This window comes from Diabrotica undecimpunctata, chromosome 10, assembly GCF_040954645.1.
Source record: "Diabrotica undecimpunctata isolate CICGRU chromosome 10, icDiaUnde3, whole genome shotgun sequence".
NCBI lineage: Eukaryota > Metazoa > Arthropoda > Insecta > Coleoptera > Chrysomelidae > Diabrotica > Diabrotica undecimpunctata.
Genome location: NC_092812.1, coordinates 80,577,232 through 80,601,584, shown reverse-complemented (window position 1 = coordinate 80,601,584; position 24,353 = coordinate 80,577,232). Strand labels below are relative to the sequence as shown.

Genomic DNA, 24,353 nt, shown 5'->3' with positions numbered 1-24,353 from the left:
TAACTTAAATTTTGCCTTACCCTGGTATACCAAATTTATTTTACATCACAGTCACTCATTGTTTTACATTCTCCCACCTTTTTAAAATACCAAAAATTGCTATTGATCCTACTACACACAAAACACAATTCTTCACTAAAAACGGCCTATTCACAATCTTAAGCACAATGACTTTCCTACTACATCATTCCACTTGACATTGACGGGTACTAACTGATTTTTCATACCATCTTTCTATCAGTTAGCCCAAGACTCCAGCATAGATCAGAGGTAATGTAAGTCGATAAAACCTCACCAGCTACAGGGGGTCTTGTAAGATGCCCCCATTTTCAGTTTTTATTAATCAACAAGTTAACAGTCTATTGCATTTACCTTTATAAATACCATGAGGATTGTTTTTTAATACGGATGTCCTTCCAATGTTTTTATGTGGCCATACAATGTTTTTAACAACTTTTTATGTAAGTAGTAAAAAACCAACGTGTTCTTTCTATATATTTAAATTTTAACTAACTTGTTTTTTAATATTGGTATTTTTACTCTCTCTTTTAGTAAACTGATGATGGAATGATTCAATTCCGAAAAGATCTTCTTTAAAATAAAAATTTTAAGCTTTTAATAAGCATTTTTTATACCTTAATACACACGAACACCACGTGCTTTGAAAATGGTTTAGTTTGTTAATTGCTGTTGCCTGTAGCACTTTTGTTACCCAAGCAATAACTCCGTAAGTTAGCATTAGCCTAATGCGTCTTCTACATTTATGCTTATTGCTCGATTAGAAAGCGTACTAAATATCCATTCACTTACGGTGAGGGGAACATTCCTGACACTGAGCTGTTGGGTGATGGTTGGGAATGTGGTTTTATCAAACGCTCCCTCAGTGTCTATGAATATACCTAGGTGAATTCTTTATTGTCCAGTGATCTTTCAATTCTTCCACTACTTGATGCAGTGCAAAATCAGTAGATCTTCCCGAAGTATATGCATGCTAATTTGGGTGAAGTAGATTATGGACCAGAACTTCATACCTTATGTACCTCTTGCATAACCTTTCCATCGTTTTCAACACAAAGGATGTTAGACTAATTGGTCGGAAAGCCTTTGGTAAAGTGTAGTCCATCCTACCTGGTTTTGGTATAAAGACCACACATTCCTCTTTCACTTCCTAGGAATATATCTCAGAGATAGATCACCATAGATAGAATTAGAACATTAAATATTGACTCAAATACCAAGATAAGGTAATAAAATTTCATTTGGAACAGCTTTACGCCTACTAATGGACTAACTGGTAGTACGATAATGTGATTGCCGCTCAACAAAAATACTATATATACGCTGAGATTTGTAGACAATTAACTAGTTACATAGGGAGAATTCGAAACCTTGAAATTAAAAGAAAGTTGATTGAACAATCGATAAATGATCTAGTCTTGTCATAAATATTGATACAATGTATTAAACTAAAAAAAATTAAAACTATTAAATTAATATAAAAAATATTAAATAGAAAATAGCAAATTGGTAAGTATTGAATGGATATAATTATTATTAAATAAATTAATTAGTTTATTTATTACAATTATATTTAGACGGATTATAAGTTTAAAAGAAACATGTTATGAATGTATAAAAAATAAAATAAAATTTGAAATCATAAAAAGACATTGGGTATTGGTTAAATATTGAATATAATTTACCACAGAGAAGATTTAATATAATAAATAAATTTTCAATCCAAGCATACCTTTTTATAGATAAACGATATTTAAAAAAATATGCCACCACAGAATTGTGGCAATGCCAGAAAAGTGTGACATGACGGAGCAGAGTTACCAACTGATAGATTTACTGACTATTAAATAAAGGCATAAAAAATTATATGTTTCATGTATGTGACATACAAATAACTGCCTGTATGGCAAACTGCCGAAGCCATATAAAAAAAAATACATACAAATAAAATCTTCACGACCATCACACTTAAAAGATTAACAAACAAGATTGCATTTCGAGCTGGTCAAGTAGGCTTTTGACCAGAATCCTCCTGCATAGAGCACATTAATACTGTAAGGGTAATAATGCAACAATCGGTTAAATAGAACACACCCCTATACATGGTTTTTGTTGACTTCTAGCGTGCCTTTGACAGCTTATCTCGTGCTGCTTTATGGAAAATTTTAGAGCTACGAAACATCTCGCATAAAATAATTTCCATTTCCATTATATAAAGTTACTGAACACTGAGGTCAAATGGAGCGTGACACACAATGGAGTTAACAGCGACGAATTTGACATACTTACTGAAGTCAGACAGGGATGCGTGTTTTCTCCGTTTTTTTTTTAACATAGCAGTAGACTATGTTCTCTCCAAACTAGACTCCGACACAAGAGGGATACAGAGGACGTTAATCACACGCCTAAGCGATTTGAAATACGCCAACGATATCTGCCTGTTAGGACAAAGGTTCCAAGATGTGGCTAATCAATTGGAAACATTTTCCACTGAAGCCAAAAAAGTAGGTTTGAAAATAAATATTAGTTAAACCAAATCCTTGAGAATAAATGCAAGGAACAACACGCTATTTACTATCAACAACAAGCAGATTAAAAATGTGAAAAACTTTACGTATCTTAGAAGTGTCATAACAGAAAGTGGAGGTACAGAGGACGATATTCGTATGAGAATACGAAAAGCTCAACAAGCATTCAGCATGCTCAACTCTGTTTGGAGATCTGACGAGTATACTACAAGGACAAAGTTCCGCATATTCCAGACGAATGTCATGTCTGTTCTACTCTACGGATGTGAAATCTGAAAAGTGACAAAAACCCTTACAGATACACTGCAGGTCTTTATTAATAAATGTCTACGACGACTTGTTAGTATTTTCTGGCCTAACATCATCAGAAACGAAGATCTACTACACCTGACCGAACAAAAAAGGGTAGAACATCAAATAAAGTCCTGAAAGTGGAGTTGGATTGGTCACACACTCAAAAATAATTAAAGTATTGCAAAGATTGCCCTAAGGTGGAATCCCCAAGAAAGAAGAAAAAGAAATCACCCAGTACAAACTTGGAGAAGATTCATCATGGACAAGATAAGAGGTCAAGGAAAGTCTTGGAATGAGGTGAAGGCCTTAGCGCAAAATAGAACCCGGTGGCGAGTTTTCACTAAAGCTCTATGCTCCACTTGGGGGTTCAAGAACCTTAGAAAAATTAAGGATTACATAGAATATTTAGTTAATTGAAGAATTGAGGCCAACTATTTTTGAAATACAAATAGTAAAATGCAAGACAATGTCAATAAATGAATAAAATCAAAAGAAATTAAAATAAAATAATTATTAAAAGAAAAATAACGTAATAAATATGAGACGTTTATAAAGTTACAAAATTGATATTTTATTTTACGCATATATTTTAATTAAATTTAGAGTTTGATATTATTGTTAAAGTTAAATAACAAAAAAATTTTTGCTATTTATTTATGGCAAACGTACTTATAAATGTTTAATTTTCTAAAATATAGGTAAAACATGGATATTCATGTTATTTCTCAATTTTTGTGCAAATAATATTAAAATAAGTAGTTTCTTAACATATTTGTGGTGTTTTTTCGGTTGCAATTAATTTAGGTCTGCTGGTGTCATATGGAAGACGGTCTAACAATATTAACTGTATTGGGATATGGTTAAACTTCATTTTAGCACAAGGTATGATAAAACTGCATGGTAAATTAGGTATTGTTGTAGTAATTTATGCAATTCTTTTATTAATTTACAGTTAGATTTGCTTTCAAAACAAATGCTTTTTTATTTTTAAACGTTACGGTTTTTACATGTAGTGTTTTACTTCAAAATAAAATCTTTTACTAGTAAAGTGAAAAATGTCAAATAAAGTTTTTTAAATACAGCCGACTCGCGCTAATTCAAACCTGCGATAATTCGAATCTCTCTATAATTCAAAGTTATTACGAGTTCCCTACAAAATCTCGTTATATTTCGAACTAAATTAACACATTTTTGTGCACTTGGTAATTCGAACGAAAAAATCATTGCTATATAACAAAACGACGCGTTACTTCGAACTCATCGGCATTTTAAAGTTGCAGAGAGAAAGAGAGGGAAAGTACAGTTCAAACTTGTATCAACGCACTTTTTTTGTTGTTATGATTAATTTGACTACACACTTCTCACGAATTGGTTTGTTTAGTTATTAGTTACTGTTACTCTTTGGTATACAGATTAAAATCTTGTTAGTCATGAGCCCTAGAAAGTATAAATGTTTGACGATTGCTGAAAAGAAGAAGTTAATCCAAAAAGTAGAGGAAGGTGAGAAGAAAAGTGATGTTGCAAAAGAATTTAAGATTTCTCTGAGTACTCTCTAAACTGTAATAAAGCACAAGGAGAAAATTAATGCTGCTCAATTTGCTTGAGTACGGAAAGAACTACTAAACGTGAATTTCCTCGTCTGGAAGAAAGTCTGGTTATTTGGCTAAGACAGTGTAGAGGACAAAAAGTGTCTATTAGCGGAAACTTGTTGAAGCAAAAAGCAAAAGACTTCGCGTCTACTCTAAGCATCAAGTGAAGAGTGGCTTACAAATTTCAAAAAGAGAAATCTAGTTGTGTTTAAAAAAGTTTGTGGGGAAAGTGGAAGTGTTGATGATGCAGTTTGCTTAGATTGGCACGATAAATTGAAGACCTTGATTGAAAACTATGATGTCCGCGATATTTTTAATACTGATGAAACTGGCCTATATATCAAATGTTTACCGGACGTAAGTTTACCGGACGTAACTTTAAAAGTAAGACGCTTACTTTTAAAGATGAAAAATGTCATGGGGGAAAACATTGTAAAGAGAGGTTAACAGTTTTACTTGCAGTAAATATGGACGAATCAGAAAAACTTACACCTTTAGTGAAATTGCGATGTTTCAAAGGTGTGAAATCGTTTCTTATGGATTATCGTGCTAACAAAAAAGCTTGGATGACGACAGAGCTTTTTAACAATTGGCTTTTAACAGTTAATGGGGATATTAAAAAGCAAAAAATTTTACTATTTTAAGCATTGCACTGTCCACAACAGTCCTCCTACATTTTAAAACGTGGAACTCTCTTTCTTTCCGCCAAATACAACTTCAAAATTGCAACCATTGGACTAAGGGATCATCCATAATTTTAAGACATTCTATCGCAAAGAAATTGTTAAGCTCGTTTTAGAATCTCTTGACAAAGCTAACTGAAAATATCACGGTTTTGACAGCTATTTTACTGATTGACAAGACATGGAGAGGTATAACACCTCTAACAATTCTCAACTGCTTAAAAAAATCCGGTTTCTTACCAATCTTCCAATACTTATGCAACCAGCAATAGAACCATTAGTTGACATTAGCGGTGTGAGTGTTTCTGACTTTGTTGTCAGATTGTCTCATTAGATACCTTACAAACCTTGTGTATACAAAATGAAAGAGATGAAAAAGCATGTCAGGCACTTTTTTTCTTAAAAAAAGATTGATTAATGCACAATAAGAATACATACATGTATGTACACGAATGTACTTCTAAACTTTTGTCATTGTTATAGAATAGCAGTTAATAAATAATCATTTATCAACACTTAATAATTCGAAGTTTATTTTTTTTTTACAAATTTCGAATCATTTGATATTTCAAACACTCAATAATTCGTAATATTTTAAGAGTCTCTCGAGTTTCGTATTAACGAGAGTCGACTGTATAGAGTGAAGAAATGCGTTTTACAAAAATTAACTGTTTAAATTAATAAAGGCTTTTATCAAGTTGCGTATATTGCTGATAGCAGAACTGCTTGTATATTTTAGATAATCTACTCGTCAAACATGATGATCTATGTAATTACCTTAATACTCATGATATCCATTTTTGACATAAGACTATTATTCATATCCCTATTTGTATTATTCTGTAACAAGTTTATTTATTTACCTTGTTATTGTCATTAACCTGTTGTACCTATTATTGTCTTCTCAAGTTCATATCCCTATTTGTATTATTCTGTAACAAGTTTATTTATTTACCTTGTTATTGTCATTAACCTGTTGTACCTATTATTGTCTTCTCAAGTTCTTGGTTTATTTATCTGAAATCATACGGCTACAATAAAGTACTTTCTTGTTTCACAAATTCTTATCTCTTAAAGAAGGTAGTGCCATATCCCCGGACTGAGCCTGCAATGACCTGGTCGTCGGCAAGTTCGAGAGCAACGTTATTCCTAGCCGTTTGTTATCCACTACGATCAGCAAAAGCCTAATGTCTGAATGTATACCTGCTGTCCAAGCTATCTAGTTCCTTAATATACTCATGGCCCAATAAAATGTCACAAGAATATCTCTTTCACTTATCTCGGCTGAATGAATGCCAAAGCAAGGTTTTGTCACTTTCGGTAAACCTGTGCTGGCTACCTTCAAAGGACATCAGAGGATATTTTCTCCTCCTTCTCACATAGATGGCACTTTAAGTTATCTATTAATTGAAGTAGATTCTTTCGTCGTGAACAATAAATATGGTGACCGCCAAAGAGAATTCTACGATTAAGGATTAAATAGGAGGAATAAAGTTGTGAGACTTTTAAATGACTCTGCTACATAAAATCTAGTCTATCTCACACTTTCACAAGTTCTTTAGTAGCTCTAAAACTTTTGGGTGAGAAGCTTCTTAATACTATCCCGGTCAATACTAAATATTACTCCAATCATAGGTTCCCGTCTGGCACTCTTCCAGTGGAGGCAGTGACGACGAGACCCGAGTTTCAAAGACCCCAGCTGTTCATTACCGTCTACACCTAAGTATTCCAGTACCCATACCAGATTGTTGAACTTGTTTGTACATAGTTATAGCTAGGGTCCCTTTGCATTCCAGAACTAGCTTGAAACTAACTCTGCTGTCAGAATGGCCTAAATTCAAGGCTGATAGAAATAGTCCTGCCAAGACAAGTCCTAATAACTATCTCGTAAAAATCTCAGCATGAAACGTTAATGCATACCAAACGAGAGCCTGGGCCTAGTTTTCGGTTCATTCACTTAACACGATCATAAAAATAAATCGATGAGCGGAATGACGGACTATGCTGTCCTGTATTATGAAAAGTATGGGATATTACTCTACGGCCTGCTTCCAAAAGTTACAATGACCAATAAAATATACATTCATTACTGTAACATTTAAAAATTTTGTTAAATAAATTTATTTTAAGTTGTTAATTTTTTATTAAAATGGTTTAAAAGGTTTATATATTCGGTAATGGTTACTTCTAAATGATCATATGCACCAAAACATACTTAATATTTTGTAAATGTTTGTTGCAAGAAATATTGTTTATTATTATTTTATAAAATATTTTAATGCACTAATCAAAAAATATTTTCCTGGTTTTTACTTCATCATTCAATTCCATTTAGTTATCTTTTAACTTGAAACATTGTCCGTCGATAGCAGTATATAAGAATATCACAAATACTTTGAGGATGTAACCCACAATCGATGAGTGAAAAGTAACTAGAAAATAAATGATAAGTTTAAAATAAATTCAAAAAGTTGCATCAAAAAATACAATGCATTGACCTTTATTTTTGGACTCTTTTTTAAGAACTTCATAAATTAGTCTACTTTCCATATATAATCCTCTCAATTCAAAATATGTGTTATTTATTTCGGAAGCTTTTTCTTATACACCATGATGTTGCGCTTTCTGCGATCATTCACCAATGATGTATTGCCGCCTTTGACTTCCTGTTCATGATATCTATTTATGATACCTATTGCAGAATTCTGGACCAGATAGTAGAGATCCACTGGATCGGTACCATAAATTTTTGGAGTCACTTGGTAATCTTCAACATGTATTTGTCATCTGCTATCTAGTGCTTATGTTAGTATGCAAGGTATGGTTGACTGCTTCGGGTTAACTGTCGATTTTTAGTTTTAGATAAGTGATGGATTCAATCGTTGCTTGGCGGAAGTTAATTGTAAAACATTTTTTTCTACACTTTCACAAAATTTGTTACAACTGATTTTTACTACAGCTCTTTCGGCAGAGTGCCTTACTCAAGGGATGTATTTTTACTATGTGTACACTTTATAGTTGATAATTGAATAATTTGAACAGGGGAGAGTTGTTTATTTTAAGTTGATCGTTCAGATTTATATATTTATATTTTTTAATTTATTTATTTCTACAGAATATAATAAAGATAGCCTAAAGCCTTTATTTTAAATGGGGAGACATTAAAATTGGTCGTTAAAATAATGATTATTATCTATAATGTGAAGTGCGTACGTAGAATCTGTTTTTCTGTTTTTCGATTATTAAAAGCCCTTTTGTGTTGTGTTATACGTTTGTTAAAGGTTCTATCAGTTTGACCGATGTAAGTTTTTGGGCGGTCACCACGTGTAAATTTGTATACCTCACTGTTTAAGTGCAATTTCTTTTGGCTCTTGTTGTTCTTAATAATTTTGTTTTGAAAGCTGGTATGATTGTTTTTTTATGTGTTTGGCTATTTTTGTTGATATCTTGCCTATATATGTAATCAAAGAAAAGGTACTGGGCTTTTTATCTAATGGTCTTTAGTCTTTTCATTCTTTTGAATCATTCTTTTAACTTTTAACAATTTCAAATTCTCAACATTCAAAATAAAGGCCTTTGGCTACCTTTATTAAAATTTATGGAAATTAATAAACTAAAAAATATAGATATACTTCTGAATGACCAACTTGGGACAAACACTCCTCTCCTCAACTTATTCAGTTAAAGGTTATAAAGTGTAAACACATAGTAAAAGTACATCACATGAGAAAGAAATCAAGTTCTCATTATTTTATCATTAAATTTAGTTTTGGCATCAAGGTCCCTTGACTGGCACATTTCCAGTAAGAAAGCCTGGTATGCTCCTGAGTTGGTCCTTGCTTATTTTCTTCAGAAATTCACCCCTAATATGCATGTGTATAGCCAATATATATTTTGCTATATACTTGACCAGGTATACTTATCAACTGGGAGTTATTTTATGTTCGGATCCAATATATCTGATTGCGGATAGTGCTTTTGGTTCTCCTAAGGTCGGCCATGGACCGAAATATTTTATCTAATCCTGTTTTAGCACGTTCATTAGCTCTTGTATTGCCATATATTCCTCGATGTCTTAGTACCCATATTAGTGTGACACTGTTCTCGGACTTTCCACACTAGCCTAAAGACTATCTTAGACCTTAGCAGCCCTGAGGGCTGCTTAACTATTTGTGCTCTTATCGATTTCTGTTGTACACTGCAAGATTAAATCAATCTCTGCCTAAAATATAGAGTTACTTACTCTAAGATGGAGTCTTAGATATCCTGGTGTGGTTACTTTCACCCAGATCCGGTATTCCCTCCTGAATTTGATTTCGCATTACTGCATTCGTTTTTACTTTGCTGTTTGCTTCTGGACATCCGCTTCAGCTCTTATGTAGTATTGATATTATGCAACTGAATTGGGGTCGTTTTGCCAAGCGATGTACAAATTACGTTTGTTATCTATGTTTCTGAACATTCTGAACATATTCTGTTATCATTTTCATTTAATTATTCCTGTTTTCTTTTAATATATCCAACAGTTTCTTTAGCAGATGAGAGTATTGTTGACTTAAACTTTGACCAATGCTCCTCAATGTCGTCAAAATATATATCAATGAGCTTGGCAGTCAGTATTTCCTTCAATTTTGTCAACTTTTCGTTGTGCGTAAGTCCAGCAGTGTTAGTTTATTTCTTACTTATTTTCTTACCAATTAAAAAGACGATTACGTCTTATCATGAAGATGTGAAGAGCCATGATATACCGCACTAGTCGGTAGTCAGTCCAACACTGATCCGTACTGGTTAAAGCACTTGTTAGTAGACATGAGCATTGAAATCTCCCAAGATAATGAGTTTGTCTGCTTGGGAAGAAGTCTGTCCAGTTGAGATTAAAGGCACTCTTTCTTCTCATCGTACGTCTAAATATAAAGTGCATGCGTATGTACTAACTACGGTTGCTCATTGTTTATTTACCAGCTTAAGGCGGAGTGTCATAAGCCTTTAATTTATTCCAGAAGGAATTTAAAGATAGTCGATGAGGTCGTTTTTTATAACAAAGCTTAAGCCGTGTATTTGGGTTTTATTTTTTGCTTTTTCCTTCCAAAAGAAAGCATAGTCACCGCCATGTTCTTTAAAGTGACCTTCTTCTACTTTTATGGTTTCACTCAGCGCAGCAATATCGATATTAGTTTTTTTCAGTTCACGAGCTATTATTATTATTTCTCGTTGTTGCTTATAAATTCTGTCTCATAGCAAAAGTTCATAAAACTCTTTAAATTTTCACCTCAAAGTAGTGTTGCATCTGGACACTGTTATCCAGCCGGACTGTGACTAGCGAAAGTACTTTTTGCAAACATTTACTTTACTACTTTATAAAAACTTATTGAAACTGATATCAGTTTATTTAAATACAAGTTCTCTTTTTATAAATATAAAAATATACGGAACATTCCATTTATAAAAAGGTATTTTTGACGTCAGTATTTAAAGGTGATCGATGCTGTATATGTCTTGTATCATAAGAAAAATTCAAATTAAAAGTAAAATCCGACCTATGCGAAGAATTTCTTCACAAATGATATTGGGAATATTTCCGACTTTTTTCCTTTTTTGTATGTACTTTATGCTTATCTTTTACTTGCAACATGCATTTAGATTCATTGTATATTTGGAATTTATTGCTATTGATTTGGTATGTAAACATAATTTATTCACGTAGTTTAAAAGCTTAAACTCTTTTTAATCTAAAATACACATTTTATTATCGATCTAAATTTAAAAATGACACCTTCAGACCTACATTAAATTACTGGGCTCCGGCTTCTCGACGCATTTGGGCCGATTGACAGTTATTCGATGGTACTTGCAGCTGGACTACAAGGACCTCAAGCTCCTCATGAACAACGAACCAGCCGATAGACGCCGAGAACCGAAGAAGAAGCAAAATACTTCCTAGTGGTCACTAACCAGTGTCAAAGACAAATGGAAAGTGGCACTTCGACAAAATCCATGAAAAGTCTGATTAGCATTTACATTATTAGTCATCTGTAGCTAGTGATTTTGTAAATTGGTAGACGGTGTTCAACAACTGAAGTTTCCGAATTCAATTAAATGGAAAAAATATTAGCTAATATTATTATATATTAATCTATTTATCTGATGTTGAATTAAAGCTATTTTAAAGTTATGACCCTATATTACGATTTATTAAACGTATAAAATTTATTATAAACAAATTTTATCCACATAAAAAGATTTCAGTTATTTTCGTTTACTATATGTACCTAATGTTTGATATATCTCCCCAATTTACAAAGAGAATAAATAAATAAATCTTAGGCACGTTAAACTATACTTCTTAAATTACAAATTGCCATTTAGTTTTCTATCTTCGCCAATTTATTCCAACATAAATGCAACTGCTAACTTTAAAAATGTAACCAATAAATTATCAACTGCGATATTTGTTGAATAAGGAATTTATTCAACATTTTGTATATGGAATATATTAAAAATAGTTATTAAAATTAGTACAAAGTAAAGGCGAGATTACAAAAATATATTTAAATACACATTTTGGTTAAAATCTATTAGAATATCTGGAGAAAATATCACAAAATTATCCTATAAAGTTGTTCTTCTTGTTCATGTTTCATTCCTATCTCGAGATTGGATATTATAGATAAGACTAAAGGTAATGGATTTCGACAAGAGCTATGACCTTGTAAATAACAGGTAAACTTGTGTACTGTATTGGCATGACTCATAGTTCTTGTTAAAATCCATTACCTCTATCTTAATTTTGGTTAAATCGACTCCCATAGGTTATGTCCTAAAAAAACGAGGATAACCAGTTTGTCGAAATTAAATTTAGGTTGCATTGCATCTGGTACCGTTTTAAACTTTAAATGATTATTATTTAGAGAGCCTCTCCAGATTTAATCCCAGTACCCTTTCGACCTGCTTCTGGCGTCTTATTCGCTTTCAGTATGCTCCTTCCTTTGTCTTTTTTTTCCATTTATATTTGTAATAGAGGAAGGTCTAGTATACCCTACATAGAGTCGGTTGGGGCAGTCGACATAAATCCTGTTGTGATTCAGCATTCAGCACATTTGCTGCATACGTAATCGTAGGTCTGTTATTGTTATGGTTATGGTAGATAGGGGCAGGGCCCATTTGTAAGCCCTTCAGATACTTAGGCCTCCTAAAATGGATTCATTTAATTACCTCTGTCATACGGGCTAGACCCATAAGGATCTAGTCTTTGGCGTTTCTGATGCCCAGACTACTCTGGGCGAGAGGGGCCAGATTAAAGGGTCCAGTAAAGAAATGGCACTTTATCAGAGTGACGTTATAAAAAAGGTAGAAAAAAATAAAATTTTAAAGAGGCAAAATTTTATTACAGCATTATTTAATAATAATAAAAATAATAAATGTCTTTATTAACAACAGATTTAATTTTCTTTACAATGAAATATAATATCAGTAGGGTCAGATTCTGTGGCACACAACTGCTCTTCCACCTAACCCCCCGAAAATAGGATAGATAGACTATATCTAAATAATGAAATTGTATTTACAATAAAACATAAAAATATTAAGTACATATTAAATTTATAAATTATAAACTATTTATTTTTTTTTAATTCTTAAATTTTTAAATTACAGTTCAGCGAACAACTGCTCATAAATTAATCTCTTGAACTTGAGTCTAGACAGATTTTTAATATTTTAGGATAAACTGTTAATATTGCAAGCAATTGAATATGAAAATGAACGTTTAAAAAAGGATGTTGTATGTTTAGGTAAAGTAAGGGTATTCTTGTGTCTAAGATTAAGATTATGAACGTCCGTCCTATAAGTAATTCGATTGTACAGGTATGGTGGAACTCTCTCTTGAATTATTTTATGGTAAAAACATAAAGCATGGAGTTTCCGACGATTTTTCATATTTAGCCACTTGACTACAGTGAAAACATGACTTATCCTTTGAAATTTCCTGATGCCAAAAATCAAACACAAACAAGAATTTTGCAATTTCTGTATTCTCCATGAATCAAATTCAGTGAGACACGCATTATAAAGCACGTCACAATAATTTAATTTTTATAATACCAGAGTATTACATAATAATGACTTTGTGGCCCTACTTAATAAATTGCGGTTTGTTACAGTAATTTTAAAACGGCGTAAGCTCGTTGTAAACAAATACTTACATGATATGTAAACCTTAAATCTTCGTCGAACCAAACCCCAAGGCTTTTAATCTTTTTGCTAAAAATTAAATTGTCATTTTCTAAGATAATTCGATTGGCATAATTCTATAAAAATATTTTCCTATGGAGATTCCTCCCAAAAATGATACCCTGAGTTTTTAATGTATTCAATTTTAAACAATGATTTTGAGAAAAAATCTGCAGCTGAAGAAGGTCATGATTTATTGCATTTACCGCTTGATTACACTCATTTGGATAAAATGACATATAGAATTGGGTATCGTCTGCATAATAATGTTGTGAACAGGACAAAAACACAGAAGGAAAATTAGATGTGTGTATAGAGAATAAAATTGGACCTAATATAGATCCTTGAGGCACATCAGTATTAAGATCTAGAAATGAAGAAATATTTTGATTAAGTTTTACTGCTTGACATCTATTAGAAAGATAGGATTTCTTTAGATCAACTGCTCTCGCTTCTAGACCAATATATTTTAAAATAGAGAATAACAAATTATGGTTAATTGTATCAAAAGCTTTTGAGTAGTCTAGAAGAATTAGAATGGATATTTTGTTTTGGTCATAGGCTCTAAAAATATCATCTGTAATATTTAATAAAGCAGAAAGACAGCTATATCTGGACCTAAAACCGGACTGCATAATAGGGATTATGTTGTTATTTTTTAAATGCGTTTGTAACTGAATATCAATCACCTTTTCCAATATTTTAGATAATGTAGGCAGTACACTTACTGGTCTTAATTCATTCATGCTTTCTGTATTTTTAGTCTTCGGTAACGGAATAACATGTGCCCGTTTCCATTTAGTGGGAAAATTGAATTTGTTAAGCAAAAGTTAATGATATGTGTGATATACGGTAGAAGAAAGGGAATACACAGTTGAAGCGTTAATATGTTAATACCATCATCACCAATAGCTTTACTTTTAATATTATTAATAATATGTAAAATATTAATTTCAGATACTGTTTTAAAGGTAAGAGAAGAACTGAGGGAATACTTAAAGTTATTTTCATAGAATATTTGTGTATCAATGTCTGCTTTCATGTTTGGTATGACTTCAATAAAGTGTTTATTTATCTCATTTGCATTACACACGTTTTTAATTTAAAAGTTATTTTTAATTCTGCAATTATTTACCAAATATTTTAAATTATTCCACATATCTTTAGAAGATTGATCATGTATGTTTTTAAAATATGATTTTTTCTCCCTTATAGTCATGGCTGTTACTAAGTTATGCAATACTTTGTAGTCATTCCATTGAGTTATATTTCTAGTTAACTTGTAAGCAGTAAGTGCTTTATCCCTATCTAACATTAATTGCCTGATGGTATTAGTTAACCATGGAGCATATTTCTTTGAGATTTTAAAAGTTTGATATGGAACATGTATGTCAAGTAAAGTAATGATATTATTAGAAAGAAAATCGACTTTACTGTCTATATCTGGCAATTCATATATTATTCTCCATGGTATAGATTCCAGATCAGATTTAAATTGACTGTAATTTAAATTTTTGAAATTCCGAGTAGTAATAAATTTATTTGTATTAGATTTGACATCACAACCAAATTTTAAAACAACCAATTCATGATCGCTTATTTCTGGGATATGTTTTACTTCAATAGACAAGATTTTATCCTCAGTAGAAGTGATTACATAATCAAGCAGAGTCGATGTGAACTGGGTGATTCTAGTTGTTTGATTTACCATCTGCTTTAGTCCAAGACCATCTAATACATCTGTAATGAACTGTGTGGAATAATTATTGGTATTTAACAGATCAACATTAAAATCGCCCAAACAGAGTAAATGATCTACACTTGGCAGTACAGATCATAAAGTTGTTTCCAAAACTCCAAAGAAAGTTTTATAAAATGCTCCATAAGGATTATATAAAACACCAATAGCTAGTGTTTCATAACGAAGAGAGAGTTTTAACCATATCTTTTCAATTTCATTTGATGACTCAATCAGCACATAATTTATATTACATTTTATATAAATACCTACACCTCCACCTGTGTCATTTTTATTCCTGTCGACTCGCTCAAAGTTATAGTCAGGTATATTAATGTTTTTACTGGATATTGATTCCTTTAACCATGTTTCACTTATACCCAAAATATCTAAATCATTTTTCAAAATAAGTTCTTTTACATCAATAAAATGCGCAACTAGCGATCTAGAGTTTATATAAGCATACTTTAAACTACTCATGTTACGCTTAGATTAGATCCTTACTAAATTGTTACAAACGATTATGTAAATAATTTAAGTAAAATTTGTATATGATTATTATTTGCATAAACAGTAATTCGCATGGTGATGTATTAACAGTGTAAAAAAATATATAGATATTACTCTTTAATTCAAAACACAGTATAAACTAAGGATTTTTTACTAAATAACTCAAGATGTACAGTTAAATTTGAATTGAAGCGTAAAGAAAATAATCTAACAGTAAATAAATTTAATTCGCCCAAGTTCAGATAATTAAAGCAATAATTAAAAAAGAAACAAATAAAATGTTCAAAGAAAAATGAAAATAAAGTAAGTACCTATATGCCAAAATCTATCCCCGAGATATACCATTATAACTAATAATAATATTAACTCTAATTGCAAACCAACATATATGAAAATAAATTTAAATTATAATAAAGCAAAGTCGTTTTCAGATAATATAAGCTTCTTTGACCCATTTTGTGATACATATATTTTACCTTGATATGTCCAGCAGTTTTTGGTACCCACAGATGTCCTCACTTTTTTTAATAATTCCTGACAATCAGGAGAAAGCATTTCACTAATCACGACACTGCAACCTTTAAGATTTTTCTTCTGATTAAACACTTTTGTTTTCAACCATCTGTTTACAAACACAACGGCTACCGGTCTTGGCCTCTTATCCTAATTTCGTTTTTTACCTAGTCGATAGCAATCAACTAAATTGGTTGACAAGATAGGTTTATTGTTGATTATATTTGTAATAACATCAGGTAGGTCGTCTTTTTCTTTCTCATCGACACCATTGATAATAAGGGATTTAAGCCGTTTGTCTTGTTTTAGATATTCAATGCTATTTTGGTTTTGAATTACAAGTTTTTGCACTTTATTTAATTCTTCTTTGACGGAATTAATTAATTCTAACATATTTTTCTCAAATTTATTTATAAAATCTATTTGGGTACCTGAGATATTACTGGTTACTTGAGATCTTAGATCCTTCATACCTTGTTGTTAAGCTTCTTCAAGTTTCTCAACACGTGCTACAACATTTTTATTGATTGTTTCAGGAGTATTTCTTGTTGATGGCATTTTCTTTAAACTATATAACTTATACGTATCACTACACTAATTAGTACTGAAAAACTATTAAAATGAATGCAATTTACCGTTGTAAATAACTTAGGTTTTCTCGGAGCTAGACTTAAACACACACTCTTACTCGTTCAGCGCCATCTGCATTTAGGGTAAAAAAAAATAAGAAATAAAACATATAATGTATATGAAACTTACATTTTTTATAAAAGAGTTCTCTAATGCTAAAAAGAGTCAGTTATTTTCTTCTGCACAACATTTCCGAAAAATAAAGCTATTATAAGGATATTATTAAGGATATTTTCTGTAATATCCTCAATAATCTGAGCTGCTTCTTTGGTAATTTTGGATGTCTCCCTGAACTGATAAAATCTGGATATGGTCTCAGCAGCTCTCATTGCTTCTTGGATTGTAGGACAATCAACGCCGTCTTCTTCTTCTTCATTATCTTCATTAACATTCATTTCCATATTTTACACTTGTTCCATAATTTCTATATCACTTAAAACTTCTCTCTAGTTTGCATTAAATTTTTGTATCCACTCTGACAAAGGCATTTCGTCATCCTCGTCAACATCTTGAACGTTAGGAGAAACTACAGTCAATTTAGCTTGACGAAAACACTTACCAATTGTCACTGACGTAACCGCACTCCACATATTGTGTAAAAACTGAACTGCATTAAGAATGGTAATGTTCACTGGTTCCCCATTGTCCATACAAAAAATCATTCTTTTCAAAAGTTGTTTCCGATAACGGCCTTTTAAACTTCTTAGGATTCCTTGGTCCATAATCCGCAAGATATTTTTGCAGTTGGCTGGTAAGAAAACTAGGTTGATATTGGTTCCTTGTCCCACTTTCTCAATTCTTCTTTAAAAATAGCAAAAGTCCTCCATACTTGTTTGTTGGCTGTGTAGTTTACTGGCAGTGTTTTTATGTTTTTGAAACATCTAGGATGTAAACTTTTCCCAATAACTAAAAGCTTTCTTTTCTCTGTACCTGTTATGTTTGCACAAACGAAAGCTGTGACTCTTGTTTTGAAAGGTTTCCACTTTTCGCTTTAAATTTCCTTTCTGAAATTTAAAGTTTTGTCTGGCGTTAATTTGTAAAAGACACCAGTTTTATCGCCATTGAGATATCTTCATCATTGTATGGTTGCCTTAGTTGCGGCCATGTGTTTTGTAACCAATTACCTGTTACGTTATCGTCGACACATTTTGCCTCTTTAACAATTTTCGTGAAGGGAACTGAGTGCCGAACTTTAAACCGATCTAGCCAGCCGATAGAGCATGTGAAATCTTCACCAAATAGTTTTCCGAACTTTGTAGCCTTCTCCTTTAAAAGTGGCCTAGACACAGGAATATCAGAACTGCGACACTGCTTGAACCATTTGACTAGAGTTGAATCTACATCACCACGAATGCACTTCCTAATCTTTTTAACATTTTCTCCCTTCTCATTAAAGGCTTTTAAAAATTTTGTCCTTGTTTTTTAGGATTGAGCCGACAGTCGAAATAACAAGTCCAAATTGCCGACATACATCAGCAATTTTTCGACCAATTTCAAATGCTCTTATAACATGCACTTTATCTTTAATATACAAAATCTTCCTTTTAGTACTACAACTTACCATATTAAAAAATAAAAAGTTAATTACTAAATTAAAATTAAAATCTAAAAACAAAACGAGGCGAACACAATTTCACGGTAGCGACAATTTCTTAAACTGACTGTTCTGAAACCGAAAATTTGACTGTTAGGATGACACTGATAAATAAGAAATTATGGAACTGTAAAGGTTTATGATTTACAATGTTAGTTCGTTCGTTTTGCAAAGGCCGGACAATACAACCGAGATGACGTAACTACCGATGCCGTAATGTCCAAGTTCCACTGTATATAGTAGGTACATCTGTTCGGGTTCCATACCTCACGATTTCTTACATATTATTCGACATATCCAAAGGATACTTCAGAACTTCGTTTTATTGGATATTGATTGATTTTATTCGCCTTTTTGTCCGTTTCTCCATATACAACCAGCATCTAGATGTTATATAGGTTCAAGCTCCTTCCGAAACCTACTAAAACTGTTTTGTAATGAAATAGCTAAGAAGACTTGTGGTAAAAGCTGATCCTTCACAAGGGCTTTATTAAAGAATTATTAATACAAAACTAATAAAATAGACATATTTATCTGTAATCTGCAAAAAGAATTTATATCTTTAATGAAATAATGCAAAAAAGTTACAATACTACGAGTACTTATACTTTCAAAAAATAATATTATTTAAATAAAATGGAGTTTTCAAAAAATTGTGTTTATTAAATACTCAAAATAACGTAAATAATGAACGTACAGCTAAACAGGTTGCCGTCTTTAAACGAATTGAAATAAAACTTAGTACGCAAATTAATTAATTTAAAAGTTTAAATTTCTCGACACAAAAAAAGATTTCATTCATACTACAATTAGGTTACAAAAAAAAATAAGAATATTTATAATTTTTATCGTTAAACGTTACACCTAGTAATTACGTATCCCTGACTAAATCACCGAACGCCAGTGGCGGATCCAAGGGGAGGGTCACGGAGGTCATGACTCCTCCCAAACAAAATTAAATATCAATCAGATAATCATCAAAAAATAGTTTAAAACCCATCAACCCTATAAGCAGGAAGTCAAGAGTTGACATGATTCAAACAGATTTTTATTCTAGGTGTAAGTGTAGAATTATACAAAAGCCTTTTTACATTGCTCTTTAAAAAAATCAACAATTCTGAATACAGTAATTCCTCGACTACCGCTACCCAGACTTCTGCGAATTCAGAGATACGCGATTTTCAAATTTTGTCAATTCGTCATTTGGGTGCCACAGAATCGTTCGATTATTATCGATGAGATAGAATTACCGCGCACACATTATTGCTCATTCTTATCGCTACATTTTTATTTTGTATTAGGTATTTCTTATCTTCAGTTTTGTCTACAAATTGGTTGTTTGTAATTTGAACATTTATACATGTTATATTTATCTATAATTAATATCAAAGTGAATATTGTTGTTGCATTAGCTCTGTCTGATACGTTAGTGATCACTTAGTCGTCTTCTTCAGTCACCAAAATTAGATTTGAATCTATGGATAGAGGCCATAGAGGACACTAAATGCATTCTTCAAAATAAAAGATCAAATCCTGAGTCTGTTTTTAGCAAACTTTACTATGAAGTAAAGGAAATAGCTGAACAACTAGACATTGAATCGAAGATGCCTCGTATAGTTGCTCATCAAACCTATTGTCAAAACCAACCTGCTAACTTTTGCAAAGAATATTTCCGAAGATCTATTTATTTACTCCTTTTAGACAATATCTTAACTGATTTAGAAGAATGACTTTCACCGAAAGTTATGAAGCTATTTAATCTTCGAGTTCTTTTACCTAAAACTGATAACACACCAGAAGATAAAGTTGCATTAAAAAAAATTGTTGATTTCTTTCAGGATATTATTGGATTATTATCTACTGCATATTCCACAGTAGAACAAGAGTTTTCACTGTGCATTCAAAAGTGGAAAAGGATGTGTAAAATAATGGAAAACTTCCTGATTCTATTTTAGAAGTATTAGAAAACTGCGATATTCATATGTATCCAAATATCAGAATATTTCTGCAAATATTAATTATACTGCTAGTCACTGCAGCAACAGCAGAGCGTAGTGTTTCTACGCTTAAGCGTCTAAAGACTTGGCTTAGAAATAGAACTTCGGAGAAAAGGTTAACTGATTTAGTACTCATCAATGTGCATTCTGAAATTTCTCTAAATGTTGATGCAATCGTAGAACGATTTGCTAAATTGGATAGGCGCAAATAATACATTTTATAAAATTATATAATATTTACTTATCTTATTCTTATAATATTTTTAATCACTGAACTCTTATTTACCACTCGTTGCCGGCTGTTGCTGACAATTCGTGAGAAAAATTTCAATACCGGGTAAAAAAATATTTCACTCACTTGTAGCATAATATGCCTTATTATAGAAATAACTATTCTTAATAATATTAACATAATATTATATTATGTTTTTTATTGAATAAATAAATTTAACTAAAATTCTGTTCTTCTAGTTCTTCTTAAGGTTCCTTCTTCATTATGGAAGGGTGGTGTAGCAGTCACAACTGCTAACATATAATTAATTAATATAATTTATTATTGAAATCCTAAAACCCCTCAGAATCCCGTTTATGAAACGTTCATGGGCAATAGACGGTACGATGCGCGAACTACAGGTCAAAAGGAGCTCGCTAAAGTCAGTTTTTGGCCAACAACTCACGCAGAGAGGTGTATTTCTCCAAGCCTTAACCGGCATTTTTTTTTTTTGTCTTTAAATCGGGTAGAAAATCTGGGATTGGATTTAATATTTTCCCCGAACATCAAGGGAGAAATTAGAACAGATGATAAAGAATCTTGATTGAAAAACCGACTTCCAAATCTATAGAAATGAATATTTAAGACCCGGCTTCCAAGTCTACTGAAATAATTATTTAAAACCCAGGTGAGCAATTAAATCTTTTAGTTTTATAGGCCTATCATTTTATTGATATTTTCATTGTCTTTTGAAATATTAAAAGTGTAAAATCAGAGTTTTCTCATATGTATCATGTGGCCTTGAGCCTAGATCGTTAATTTATCGGACACCTAATTAGTTTTTTCTGTTTTTTTGTATACCTACTCGGTATAAAAAGTTTCATGCCTAATTTACTAGATATTCTTTAAATGCGCAGACGCAATAAATAGACAGGATGACAGTCAGCTGATAAAATAAAATGTTTGTTTATTGTGGTAATTCGATGTAAGAGTATGTGTTGACAGTCATCTTTGGGTGCCTTGATGTTTCTCTAAATGTTATTTTTTGTAGATTTCACCCGATTAGGATAACGTTTAATACTAGAATTAGTTTAACCAAACACCTAATTCAACCCATTGGAAACCAGGAACCGATTGTCTCCAGAACCACAGCGTTCCTCTTCATTCGTTTTTTTTTCGGAGCCTCAAGGATCGTCAGAGTCTTAAGGGGACTTATCCAGGACCGCTGTAGTGTTGTGACAGACAGTAACAACTAGTTTCTCAGGGTTAAGGTTTTTCTTGTAATTTACAACTTTGTATATGCATATACCAAGGTTAGTACTTATTACAGTTTTTGTAACATCTATAAAAGTTAGGTAAATAGCTATTAATTAATTAAATTAGATTCATTGTTAGGGAAGGGGTTAATGATTTTTGTTTAGCGGTTTTTAAAAGGGAAGGGAAGAAATTTATGTATCAGTGTTTTTAAAAATTATATATATATCTTTCCGAGTCTGTTGGCCATACTCATCACACTTGATCACTTTAGATATCTCCCAGCATCTGTGTGTAAGCATAACACTTACACATAGATCTGGTGTTTAGCTGCTTCGACACATATTAGTCGTATATTTGTTAGGTAAGGTAGTTTCTTTTGTATAACCGTCACGGTTTTTTTTTAGTATTTATATTCCCTACCTTACCTATCTAGGATTTAACTTTCGTAACTAACCTTAGTGTTAAGATTTCGCTTCTCCCATGGACTTAGATTATAGATTTACTAATACACTTTTCGTTTGGCCCAGTAGTGGGGATATTTAATTTTGTCGTGGCTTTTTGGTCCTCGCATACCGTAGCCCCACTACTGTAATTATATTTTCTATATATAGATATAGGTGAGTTTTGTTAGTTGTTAATATTATAAATATATTTGTTACAAGTAGTTTTGCTTTTATTTCAGTTCCTGCTTACAGTTATAATATAGCAGAACAAGGTCAATAGTGTCTTTTCGGTTTTTAAACATTATTACAGGGTATTAAATCAATAGTACTTTATTCCTTGTTGTTCATAACTTCATTTATTTTTTTGTTAATTTCCTTCAGAAATTAGCTGGCGCCCATTTTAGTATTTTCCTAGGCATCTCCGTATATTCTCTTATCTTACCCCTTTTATAGTTCCAGATTTTCCGGTGCATTATTATATTGTATTCTTTTGGTTAAAAGATCTCTTTTCCCCTTATCTCAAAGCCAAATTCTAGTGTAGTGAGGCTAGCCCGAATTCGTGCTTGAGGTTTTGTGTCTCTGTGTTCTTTTGAGCTAAGCCATTCTTTTTATCATAACTTCTTTGCTAGTTCTTCTCTAATTGATCATCTCCTTCTCCATATACCACCCCTAAATTTTATTTAGGTTTCAATTGGCGCTTTTGCGTTTGCAACTTAAGTTGTTTCAATTGGCTAGACCCAAACGTGGGGCCTCTTTTTTTTTGCACGTACTTTTGGCTTTATATCTTTGGTTTTTTTTTCTCCCACTTTAATTTCTGGTTGTGTACCTTTGGTGTTGTATTTTAATTTTCAGCTGTGTTCTTTAACTCTTGGTTTCTTAACTGCAACATTGGTTTTTGTATTTCAATATTTAGTTTATCTACATTCTCTATTAAATATACCCGTAGTACCCTTGTTTTGCTATATTGTGGGTAGACTGAATAAATTGCTTTTTTTGATTAACTAAATATCCATATTGGATTAATAATAAATAACATAAGTATATATTAAAAAGGAAAATTATTTAAATATTTTAAATTTAACTATCTTAACACTATAAAAGTCCGGAGTAGCACCAAAGTAATTCACCACTGTCTGGAAGTAACATTTTTTGAAATTTCTAGGTTTCTCAGGGATTGTAGCCGTACCTTGCATCTGAGTTCACGACTGGATAAACAAGCAAACATTACTGGTAAAATAATTCAATTATAATAATAACCTGGAAACATAGAGTAAGTTAGACTTTACCTATTTTATCATAGTTTTCCTCATATATTTTCTGGTATATTTCCAAGTTGTATAAAATGTCTGCTTTCAAGGTAGAGCATCTGTTAGGTCAAGAATTAGAGTACGAGTTAAGAGTCCGGCACTTAAACGATCCATCTTTGACAACAGTGAAAGGAAAAGGGTAGTGTTGCGTGGTGCATTAAAGCAAGCTGCAGCAAATCGGAGTTATGCTGTTCTGTCTGCTTCCCATCTTAATTTTAAGGACGAGATTGCGGAAATAGAGGTTACTCTTGCAGATCTGGTGGTCAAAATTGGTTCTTTTGTTGGTTCTCCTAGTGATACTGCCTATGCTCGCTATACTTCTCGCTTAGGTCACGTTGCAGCTAGAGTCCATCTGTTAGAAGCTACAACAGAGGAAGAGGAGGAAGTGAAGAGGTCTCTTAATTTCAGGGTTCTGATTCTGGAAGGTGAACTTGATTGTAAAGTGATTCCACAGGCACAGTCAACTCCTCATAATGCTAGTGTTTCAGTAAATCCATTTCCTTTCGTTAAGTCTGCTCCTATTCATAAATGGGGTGTCCATTTTTCAGGTCAAGATAATGAAAATGTTGTTAGTTTCTTAGAGAAGGTAGAATGTCTACGTATAGCGCGTGGTAACAGCGAGGAAGAGTGTTACTCTTCTGCTGCCGATTTATTTAAGGATTCAGCCTTCACTTGGTATCTCAATAACCGAGGTAGTTTTGCTTCATGGCAAGAGTTAGTTGCCAAACTTAGGTCAGATTTTCTTCCATATAACTATGAGGACAATCTTCTTGATGAAATTAAGTCTCGAAAACAAGCTCCGCAGGAGAAGG

The 24,353-nt window shown here is 32.2% G+C and overlaps 1 protein-coding gene across 1 annotated transcript in view; it reads left to right on the top strand.

Moving 5' to 3' along the window:
* The window catches only part of LOC140451782 (multiple C2 and transmembrane domain-containing protein-like), a 55,102-nt gene extending 44,049 nt beyond the window's left edge, over nucleotides 1-11,053 (top strand). The window contains exon 5 of the mRNA XM_072545638.1: nucleotides 10,967-11,053. Coding sequence (XP_072401739.1) covers nucleotides 10,967-11,053 — 87 coding nt within the window. The remainder of the gene's footprint in view (nucleotides 1-10,966) is intronic.
* The last annotated feature ends 13,300 nt before the right edge of the window (nucleotides 11,054-24,353 follow it).